This window comes from Parasteatoda tepidariorum, chromosome 1 (genome assembly GCF_982258835.1).
Source record: "Parasteatoda tepidariorum strain Cologne lab strain chromosome 1, Ptep-v5.0, whole genome shotgun sequence".
NCBI classification, from domain to species: Eukaryota; Metazoa; Arthropoda; class Arachnida; order Araneae; family Theridiidae; genus Parasteatoda; species Parasteatoda tepidariorum.
In genome coordinates, this window is record NC_141755.1 from 7191837 (window position 1) to 7204315 (window position 12479).

A 12479-nucleotide genomic window follows, 5' to 3' on the forward strand; every position below is an offset into this window, starting at 1 on the left:
TAAATCGTCATTTTAAAATATTAATTTGATTAGGCTTTAATTTGATGTTTATAATACAAACATTTTACTGGTTTATAATGCAAAAGTTTTTTATGCTCTAAAACAACTGTAATAAAATTTTGACTTAAATACTTAAGTCTTTATATGACTTGTTATAAAGAATTTTGAATTAAGCAACATTGGCGCCAATAATATGCCGATATTTTTATTGTTTCCTTAAATAAATTAGTACCTTTTCTTCTGCAAATTTTACTTTTGAGTGCATAGCATACATTTTATTTCAATTACAACCTATTACCAAACTTAATTAAGCATCATTGGCCAACATCTTGGTCATATATTATATTACGTTTCACCTAAAGAATTACTACCATTTCCTTCGAAATTTAGCTGTTAAGCACATAATTAATTTTAGTTTTCAAAAATCCTTCATTTTAAATTATTTATTTTTATATAAACGCCTTTCTAAAGCAAAAAAAAAAAAAAAAAAAAGAAAAAACAAGTGGTTTCAGATAACTTTAATTCAGTGACGTATTCCCTTAGTGATCCTACTTTGATCTGACTGTAAGAATAAAAAACATTAAATACATAAGGACGTGCTATAAACTCTTTATTTAATGAGAGCTTTAAAATAGTATATATCACTGATGCATTTTTAAAATGTTTGAAAAACAATTAGTTGCAGTTTCATTTTTACCAAATGGTAATTCTAAACCAATAAAAAAAATTCCATTCCATTTTTCAAACATCTCTCTCAAGTGATCTTATTGATGTCCTTGAAGGAATTATAGATTAAAGCAATTATTTTATTATTGAAGATCTTTTGCCATTTTGATAGTGGCACACTGTTATTTATCTTTTGTTACTCTTTTTCATGTTCTTTTATTCATAGTTTCATAAGACAATATGCATACTAAAATGTCTTAAGAGCTTCTTATAAAAACATGTTGCCCGAATGTTTTGAGAAAAAAAAACAGATTTAGCATGTTTAGAAAAATTAAACGTCGTAAAAAAAACTGTTTAATAATAAATGCAATAAACACTATATGAAGTATTTTTTCTTTTAAATTTGAGAAAATCAGATTCAGAATTTATTGAAACATTAGGAGAGTGTATAGGAACTCTAATTTCTGCTTAACAATCATTGTTGTATTTAAATACTAGTTGGATAAATGAATGTTTTATAATTGCAGTTCACTGAAATATATTCATAAACTTTTGAAGTTAAATGTCTTCAAAGCGTAAAATAGCACATTGTTTTTTCAAAAAATCCACCAACTTTATAATTTTATATGCTGAAATTGCTTACTAGTATATGCAATACTGGTTAAGTCTTCAACATCGCATGTTGATGGGATACAAACACCAAATCTAAAAGCTGCAACTCTCATGTAGTGTCCATATTTTACCAATATGCTGAGAAACTGTGAAATAAATATATAAATACATACATATAATATTTTTTATAATACTTATTACTATGAAACTATTGTTCTACTCATAGAAAAGAACAATCAAAGAAACGAAGCACGTACAGTGCGCAAATAATTAAACGGATATAAATTTTGTTTAGCCAAAGATAATTCCATGCGAGATAGCCTGGTCGGTAGGGTGCTGGGCTCATGTCCAAGAGGTCGTGGGTTCGATCCCCGCCGGTGTAGTAAATGGTGACTGATGCACGTTAAATCTGTCGAGTCTCAAAGTCCTCCATGTTCCCACAACAAATCAATACCTCTGGGGGTACTGATCCTGGAGTTTCCATGTCTTCTGGATTGGTTCAAAATTACAAGGATACGGAGTTGAACATTAGTAGTCGTAAACCCATGAAATTGGGTCGGCTGTTCAACGACGGTTACAAAATAATATAATATTACTTTTATTTACAAGAGTCGAAAATATTTTGAGTGTAAAATAAGTTTAATTAAGTAAAGTTCAAGTAATAAGTAGTAGGTTTAATTTTAGTATAAAAATTTTCACATTATTTTAAAGGATGTACTTTTGCATGGCAAATTTTAAAAGTTTGGCAAAATCGGTCAAATAGTTCCAAAGAAATTGCATTTTAACTGTACAATTTTTCTCAAATTCCATATCCTACAAACTATTCAATCAATTTTGCAAAAATTTGCTATTTAAAATTGCATTTTTCAAAGCTATGTAAGTAACTGTATGCGTTACGATTGAAAAGTTTTTCAACTAATATTAAATAAAATATTAAAAAAATAACGAATAACAAAAGAAAAAAAACCAACCTGTCGTAAGTGTATTCTTTTCCTAATTAACAGGCTCTTAAAATTTAAGACAGTATTTTTTGAAAATTACTTATTAAACCTATCAGAGACGAGATAGAAAAAGTGGTCTTGTTCGAGCTTTACGACTAAACAAAACATTATTTATTAAAGTGTTTCATAAGCAGCTTGAAAAAGAATTGACTATAAAAGAAAAAAAAATTAAAAGAGGAAGAAATATTTCAGATTTATTTCTAGGAACTGCATGCTATAAGAAAAGTAAAAATGAAACTACATTTTTATAAAAACTGGAAATAATTTTTTTTTTAAATTTATAATTTCATTTTTTACATACTGAAGACCTAATTTGATACGACATTATAATAATTTTTTAAACAGGAAACTAGAATAATCTTTCTGTATAATATTCTTCCTAGTTTATTGTTTTCAGCTCTTTTATTGCGTTAGCCAAGGAAATATCTTGTCTCAAAATGTGCATGGTAAATATAATTATCGCTAACCTTAAGTGAAAATAAGTAACAATATTTAAGGAATAGAGAGTTAAAAATAAATCTTCACTCTTATATTATCCTCATGTCTAGACAAATTAAGAACAAACAAGGTTTGCATATTTTAAATTATGTGACTGAGAACCTAAAGCAGTATTTGTCATGCAAACCAACGCTGGTATTGAGCTATCTTCTATAATTTGAAATGCATTACTTTCAGACTTATTGTTCGAAAATAAATATTTAGTAGCAATTGCGGCTATTAAAGACATTTGAAAGGTTATTAAAGGCATAATAATTTATATTATATTTTTAATAACTATTGTGTTTCAATAGTATATAAAGCACTACAAGATCTCGTGTATATCATACTACAAAATAATTACATATCTTCAAATTTAAATACTAGCTATATTTAGTGTATATTTGTTATCGGCAATTACTAATAATCGGTTATTTTTAATAAGTAAAGTTTTTGAGAATATGAGAAAATCAGATTTCGAATTTATCAAAACAATAGTGGAGTGCTTAGAAACTCTAATTTCTGATTAATAACCACTGTTGTATTTGAAAACACATTTGATAAATTGTTGATTATTATTAATAATAACCAAGTATGTCAATCAAAGTGGTTAATCTCTGGTCAAAGTGGCTAAGAATTTGTCTCATTTACCGGTTATTATTAATAGTTACTAATAAAGTTTGGTTAATGCAAAAATTTTCAACGTTTTAGTTATAATTCCAATGTGCATGATTAATGGTAATTTCCAGCCCAAACAGCTTGACAATGTCAATTGCTTATTTACTTCGGATGAAGACACCCACTCTTTGTGTTCGTTGTTCATCTGTTGTGCAAATACTTTGTGCTAAACTGTTTTGCTTCACTATTTATTCTTCTTAAGTTTTCCTTTTCATTTAAGGCATTTAAACTTTAAAAACATGTATAAAATATCATCAATATAGTAATGTACTAGGCAAATGTGTACTTTGCAGTTGCTCTTAAACTTAAAAAAAAACATCAGTGTAGGGTATAACGGGTTATAACACTTGCAATAGCACTTACTTCCAGTGAATAACACATTTATTAAAAATAGCAAACAGCGATAATTAATAATAGCCGTATTGTGTTAATAAAGATAAATTGTTACTGTACAGCACTATTTTGTGTTATTAAAGATGAAAGAAATAAAGTAATAATTTGTAAAAATAATAATTTAAAGATTTTCGCTAATGTTTGTTCCGCGAAAATTTGCAAAACAATCAAGACAACTTAAGATGATGAGTAATGACAATATTTCCTGTAAATTTCTTAAAATTAATTTGATTCATAAATTTAGCGGTAAAATAAAGTTTAATGTCACAAAATGAAACAATCTTTTAATGTTTTACAATGTTGAAGGGAAAAAAAATCGTTGAAATAACTAGAAAATGTAAAGTAAAGCATTTCCGTAACATACAGGGGAAAGTGGGTTAATTCCGGGTTACCAACATTCGAAGGCTAGACTGTTTGAGCCCAAAATTGTCAGATTTAATTCATTGGTTAGTTGTGTGCTATATATCATTCTTGAAAAGTCACAGATTTACTACTTTTTCTATAAATTATTTTCTTTCTAGATAAAGTCAAATCCTCCAGTTTAACCGAGTGCACATGTTTACTCAATGGGAAATTTCGAAATACTAGAGTTTCTATGGAGAAGTAGAAAACATTTTAAGATAATTGCCCATGTAATTTACATGTGATGTTGTCAAGGCCTTACTCATGGAGGGGGAAGACAGGGACAATTATCCCGAGTCGGGACTGCAGAGAGTCCGATGAAATTTCCTTATAAAAATATGGTACTTATTAATCAGATTTTTAAAACAAAACTGCAAAGAGCTTATAAATAAACAAAACTGCAATTTTGTGTAGAGGCCTTAAAAAAGTTAGAGGTTGTCAAGCGATTTTTTCAACCTAGGATGTAGTCCTCTTCTTCTTTCACTACGTTGCAGCTTTCGTGGGCCCAGAATAAACATAAATCGAGCGGGAAAGGGTCTGTAACAATAAGGTTATAAGAGAAGAGTGCAACTTTTGGACTGAATACTTATTTTTTGTTAGGTTGTGAATCTTGCTTTAACGTATAATAATCAGGACAAAAAAAGAATATTTATTACTGTATTGACCAATAAACAAGGCTAGTTTAAGAACATTAGAGTGTTTTCTTAGCAAAGCAAACGTATCGACGGACACACCGTAAAGTGATCAACAGTAACACGCCAATAGGGTAGGTAATTCTTCTTAAACAGTAAAGTGAAATTCAGAGTTTATCCTCTAGAAAACAGAACTAATTTTGATACGATTGAGGTACCCATTCTAATTTCACTAACCGGTCTTACCTTTTCTTGTTAAACACCAGGCGGCTCATTGTGTTTAAGTCATCACAACTTAAAACTAACAGCATAAAGATGACAATGTGTTCAACATTGCTCACCGGTATTCCTCAAGTTAGCGGGTTCACTTCCTCCTACCATTGAGAATGCACCTTCAACACGACAACTTAGTTTCTGAATTTTTACTCCATTGGGACTCTTTGTCGATGTCACAAACTAGCACACAGACCTTCAAAATGACAGCTCAGACAGTGATTCGTTTGAAATGTTACAAACTCACACAGTTTGCAAGCTTAGGGGTACCATTAAATTTTTACCTTAAATGCTCTACATATCTATAAAAAGTAATCTAGTAATTAAACATTTTTTTAAACAAATGACTTTTTTTTATATTTTTGTTAATAAATATTGTTTATTAGGGTGTTTCTTGGTTTTATGTAGGCATTTATATACATTTGTTTTGAGTTGTAATAATGATATATATATTAATACAAAATATCAATATATACGTAAGGCGTATCAGTATACTCCCGTATAACAATTAAAATATATAATATTACCGTTTTCGATGTCCCAATAGACGTGTTGTGTCTCTGTGCTGGTGGGACACTTTCAAATTCATCAATTGCGTCAAGTATTCCTTTTGGTAATTTGCACTCTACTGTGCAATATTTTCCATGAAAATATTCTCTTTCTCCAGGAAGTGGCTCTTTACCTAATTTTCCAACTCTAACATTGATACATTCGTCAAAATCTCCTAAAGACATGGTTGTACCCTGGAAAACTCCACTAGGTGGCTTTCCCGTGGCATCCACCACTGAAAATGTACAAATAGAACATTTAAGGACAACTTTTTAGTGAAAAATATCTTTATGGTTTAAGAAATAGAAATGTTTTAAAAATAATGACCATTGAATAAAGAGTTAAAAAGCGTATGTTTTATTTTTAGCAGTCAACTTACCTGCGCCTGAAAATCATCAAATCTTTGGAATAAAGATATTCAATTACTTTTTTCTTAAATAAATAATTCTGAATTATTAAAATGTCAACTTGAAAGGTATGGATTTTAAAAAGTTTTCTGAATAATACGGGAGATGATTATACAAAGGAATGAAATATATTGACGCATTTTCAATTTAAGAACAGATAATTGTGCTAGATATAGCAATATCTACAAGAACGATTTAAAACTTTGGTAGAACATGCTTTATGGTAGCCTTTGAACACCCCGAGAAATAAAAGAATGTTCAAAACTACCCTGAAAAACTAGTATATTTCTGGCTCTATGGGAACACCAAAAATCTTGGTAATTTTTACCGAAGTGCTTTGGTGATGTTTTTTGTCATATCAATTATTAAATATGGTTTTATGAGATAAATTTTAGTAAATATGGTACAAAACGGTAATTTCATAATGATACCTTAAAGCATAGTACAAAAACCAATTTATTCGGAATAATTTCCTTTTCGGGATTGTATTTTTTACTATATGAATGGCAATACGAACTATAATTTTGAAAGCCAGAATTTCTAGCAAACCGTTATCACATGAATAGAAGATTTACCAAAAAAAGGGTTTCAATACCATGTTTTTTAGTTTTTATCACCAGAATTGCCTTTTTTTTACTAGGAATGTTACTATTTTACAGTACAATAATTATACCTGAATTTTTTTTTCTCTTAGTAATTATTGTTTTGTGATATTTTAAAATTATTAAAAAAAATATATTTTTACAGTTACGATGCTCAGTTGAGAATATCCTTTGTTGAAAATATTTATATAGAAATCCTTTGTTTCATTGTAAGAATTCAGATTCTTTAAAAATACTTTAACTTTAAAAATACTTCAACTTAAAAAATACTTTAGCTTTTTTTCGTTAACTGAATTTGAATGATAATAGTAATATAGCTGGTTAGTAACATAGCAGTTATATTTTTTTCTGAATTTTCAATAACACACGCATTTAGCGATTAACTTAATATCTAGGACAGTTCTAGGGAGCTCCACTCCTACCCGCTTCGTTCACGTACCCCCAGATTGCTGCGCAATTATTTTTGTTTACTTACATTAAGTAATTTTAAAATTATATGTTTATCTATCACAGATTTGATATCACAAATTTAATTCCCGATTCCATTATATTTTAATTAAAACCATGGCACAGGACATAGTCTTGCATGTAATTAATTAATTGTTGAAGTATATTTTATTTGAATAAAGTTAAACAACGTGATAAACAAGTGCAAATATTATCACATGAAAGATATACCTGGGCTTTGATTCTATAATCAAGAACTTTTATCAATTTTTAAACTCAATAAAAGATAAGTTGGAAATACTGAGATGCAGAAGAAAATTGTAGAACCGGAACTATAGTATGTCTTTTAATGTGGCGTTTTTTTATGTTGCTTAGTTTGATTTTTGCAGACTAAATTTTTTCCCTTGTTTCACTTCAGTAGATATTATTAGATATTCGCTTATTATATAGATGTTAGATATTAAATATTATTATTAATTATAAATATTAAATAGATATTCTCTTAAATAAATATATAAATATTCACTTAAATAAATTTAACTTTTAATAAATGTAAAACAATAAGCGTGAAATCATGAGAAGTGAACGATTATTATTTATTTCAAAAAATGATTCAAAATTTAATTTATTACTTCATAGTGTACAAAAAGATGATAAATTATTATTGTAGTCAAATATGGCAGAATTTGAAATAAATAAATAATTTACAGACAAAAAACACAGTATTTTTGCTTTAATTTCATGCATTTTATTGCAAACAAATGAATCTCGATTTTGTTTACTTATTAACGAAAATATAATAGGACTTTTTTCGTCAGTGAAAGTTATCGAAACGGTAACAATGGCACCATTTTCAGAGTTGATTTAAGGTTAATTTACCTAAAAACATTTACCTTACTTAGCAGATAGATGACATAAGAAAATTAATTTTTTTAAATTGATATACCATGAAGTTTTATAATTGTAAATTCCTATACTCATTGCCAACATTAATATTTCCTCTTTTTCATTATCTAGTCAAAATATTTAGCCTAAAACTCACTACTGCAAGAAAACCAAGTAATTATATATTGCAATATGGATGCACATTTTATCATTTCGAAAGATTTTTGAGGGGTAAAATTGCATTACTTAATGTGAGATTATTTTTTCAAATTATAATTTAAATTTGAAGGCATTAAGAGATTGATATTATATTATTCAAAGAATCCGCCGTAACAGGTAATGAGGAAGATGCAATTACCTGCCTTCGACACGTGTAAATAGGTATTGTATGACCTCGCCCTAGGAAAAAATGAATAAAAAAGAAAAGAAGAAAAAAAAAAGAAATTTGCAGTTAGATGACTTTCAACCCCTTTCGCCATAAGGAAATGAGGAAGAATTACAAAAAAAAAAATGACGTTGCGCAGCCATAATTTTATAACTCAGCTTCATTTAAATGAACGTATGACTTCTATTAGCATAAGTAATTCCGATTTTTTTTATCAGTTTTTTACGGGATATTTTTTGTGGTGTTTCGTTAAGTTGGTTTCTTTAGAATGTGCTACACTTCAAATCAAAATTGTTGCATTCACTTTATACCTCGAAGAGCCGGTTTATATAATTTTTACAAATTATTAGCTGTCGCATTTGAAATGACCATGACATTCTGCACAATCACTACTTTTGATGGAATGTTTTTGATTAAAACTAATTGCGAACAAATTGTATGCAATTAAAAAAACATTTAAAAGCTTTCTAACTCATTAAGACTGTGATAGAAAGATTGTTTTTTTTTGTTAAAATTTGAAGCACTGTTAAAGTTCCCAATATACAAATATTTGCATACAATTTTGAACAAAATCTTTTACACATACTAGCATGAATTAACCAAAATTGTATATTTGTAATTGTTAAAACCATTGTTGTATTTGCCTTTATGAATTTAAAATATCAAAGTTTTGAATGTCATGCAAATTTGAATTAGTAAGCTTTATATAATTATTTAATTTTTAAGACCTTACGATTACTTCTGTAATCCTAAGGTTTTAAAAAAGGGATTTGTTTAAGAATTGGATAAAAGTGTTTTTTAAGAAGAAGAAAAAAAAACTTAAAAATCATTAGTTGAAGTTCGTTTTATAATTTCTTTCAGTAAAAACTGTCAGAATCATCATCGCAGTTTCTAAGAATAGAAATATTTAATTCATATATGTAATTTTTTCAAAATTAAGAAAAATATAAATTTAGTCTAACTTATTATCTGGAAATTACAATACATTATATCGTGTAGCTCCCAGGTTTATCAAGTTAATTGAATTGTTTGAGTGTGTTTTCTACATCATATTTTTTTTGGAAGGTCAAGATGCTTTATTTATATTTAATGCAACAGAATATTTTGATATAATGCAACAGATATTTATATACTTAATGCAATAGAATATTTTGATTAAATTAAAAAAAAATAATAGTCCATGTTGTGAAAATTGCAGCAAAAATAAATATTATATAGATGAAATTTTTTAACGTGTTTCACGAGATACTTTTGAGTAAGTTTAATATAGACAGACGTTATATACCCGTTAAATCATTCCCTGGTATAGCTTTTTTGCAAAACTTTTTCGCAGTTTTTATTGAAGCAAGGCACTTCTTCTGCAACTCGTTCGCGTATCAAACCTCTCCTCCATTGTATTTAAACAGATTTTGCTTCAAACATTTGTTATCAATTCTATTGAAATAAAATATAAACTTAATCATTTCGTTAAGTAAAAATTTCCTTAAAATTTCTTTTTAGTTACTTTAAAATCTAGTTAAATGTTTTTTGTTCAAGAGAATATTTAGCAATAATGCCATAAGCTAATTCTCAACATACTTTACAATTTCGTATTTATTAGATTAGTTCCATATGCTTACAAGATACAGTTTTAAACAAAACTTATAATTTTAGAAAATGCAGCTTATTTACTGCTTAATAATTCTAAAATAATTAACGAGCTTAAATATCAATTTAAACACCTTAATTATAAAATGTAATAAGGTATTATCAAGGAATTACTTTATAATAATGAAATTAGGCTGTTAGTTGAAAGACTTTATTTCGAAATAATGATAAAACAAACGTTAAAATAAATGATAAAAAATAAAAGAGATAAATATGTATGAAAAATGGATAAAAATATTTTACAGGTAAATAACACTTTGATCATTTTTATCAATTTTATTCTGTTAATAACGAAAAAAATATATATAATGGCCTTAAAAAACCTATTATGTGATAAAATTGGGTCATACCATATTTGTACAATAAGAATGTATTGACCGGTCATTTGATTTATATGTATATAGCGGAGTCACGGTGGCTCAGGAGATAGAATCACCTCCCAATGAGATGAACAGGATTCGAATCCCAGCGAGGGCTGTTCGATTCAGATTTTGCACCCAGGTCGCACCAACCCCATTGTTGACGTAAAATATCCTCAGTGGTAGAAGGATCATGGATTTGAGTCCCCTTGCAGTCAGACTAACCGTGGTAGGTTTCGGTGGTTTTCCTTTCCGCGTAACGCAAATACGGGTTAGTTCTATCAAAAAATACTAAATGAGGCCAAATTATTACCCCTACTTGATCCAGGTGTTCCCTTGTCTTCTGGATTGGGTTCAAAAGTAATAGGCTGAGTTGAACATTGGTAGTCATAAACCTAAAATTGGGTCTGCTGTTCAACGACGGTTATAAAATAAAATAAAATATATGTATCTAGACTTTTAGATTAGTAAACAAAGTAAAGGTAGGAAAATAAAGGAATTGCAAATCGTTACTGAGCAAAATTGAGAAACTCTGTTCCTGATTTTTCAAAAGGGTCTTCAATTACTTAATTTCAAGTGACGTGAATAATACTTTATTCGTCTTAAAGGGACTTTTATTCAACATAAATAAAACATGAACAGACGCATTATGAGTAAGTAGGATTTAAACTGGAGATGTCATGCCTTAATTAAACTTCATTATAGCACATTCAGAATTTGTTATTCTGTTCTATAGCATATTCACAATTTTTTGGTTAACTTTCAAGTTTTTTTTAAATAAAATCTTTATATTAGTAAATAAGTTAACGATGGTGAAATAAAAGAAACCGCAATCATTTCTAAACAGAACTGGGGAAATCCTGGGGAGATTTCCTCAATAAATAGGGTATTTTTAAATTCAAGGATGCGTTAGTTGTAATTTTACGTGACTTCAATGATATTTCAATTGCTTTAAAACGATTAAATAGGAATTATACAATAAAAATAGGAACAACAATTAACAAGAAATTATTTAATTATATAAAATTATCTTTTTTATGTGTATAAAAACATCATTTTTTTGTTATTTTCTAAAACAAAGTTGAATGAACGGAAGGGATTATAATTAAGCTTTATTTATCCATTTCAAAACAAGAATTCATAGTGTTTCGAAACATTCTAGAAGCTTCCCTGGAGGAATGGCCTTCACCTTAGGTTTACCTCCAATGATTTGTAGACAAATACCAAATGAAGAACAACTGGTTTCCTCGAAAACGATGTAACTTTTATTAGGAATTATAGTTTTGCTTTATTAAAGTTATTCAATTCTTATCAAAATTTAAACCAAAGAAATGTCTATGCCTTTCAATAGCTATTCAAGTATCTCCAAGGATTTCCGACGTAATTTTTTTATATACATAATACTTTATTTTTTGTTTATATTTCGTTCTTTCTTTATTCTTTTGTAAAAATTTGGAATTTCTTTATAAAGGTTTAGTTTATAAAGAACCAAAATAAATATTTAATAGAGGTATTTACTAATTAATAGTTAGCTTACTTTTAGTTTTTTTTAAAAAAATTTCCTTGATAGCTGAGTGAAGTATAATAATAAATTGTATTCAGTTAAAAATATCTTCCGTTTACGCTTAAATTTGCAACCGATACAAATAATTCAGTTGCAGTGTAAGTTTCTAAAACCACTTTAACAAATTCTCATTGTTGCACTGAGAAAAAAGTCTGCTTAAAAACAACCAGAATATAGTAAAATTTACTGAGCTTCTTGCTCTATAGGAAGTCAAAAATCTCAGTAATTTCTACCGAAGCGCTTTGTTAATGATTTTAGTAAAATGTACAATAAAATACCGTTACATAATGTGTGATAAAATTTGGAACAAGTGATAAAATTTTGTAATTTTATCATTATATCTTAGGTAGATACCTAACTAACCTACCTACCTAAGATATCTTTATATCTTAGCTAGGTAGCATAGAAACCATTTATTCTGTTGATTTTATTTTTCAGTTTTGTATTTTTTTGCTAAATGCGTGGTAATAAGAACTATAATTTTAAAAACTAGAATTTTC

General features: G+C 28.0%; 1 protein-coding gene across 1 annotated transcript in view; it reads right to left on the reverse strand.

Moving 5' to 3' along the window:
* Positions 1-12479, reverse strand: part of LOC107437202 (nose resistant to fluoxetine protein 6) — a 68519-nt gene that overhangs the window by 28353 nt on the left and 27687 nt on the right. Inside the window, exons 2-3 of the mRNA XM_016049124.4 lie at positions 5662-5918; positions 1310-1424 (exon numbers count right to left, since the gene is read on the reverse strand). Coding sequence (XP_015904610.2) covers positions 1310-1424; positions 5662-5918 — 372 coding nt within the window. The remainder of the gene's footprint in view (positions 1-1309; positions 1425-5661; positions 5919-12479) is intronic.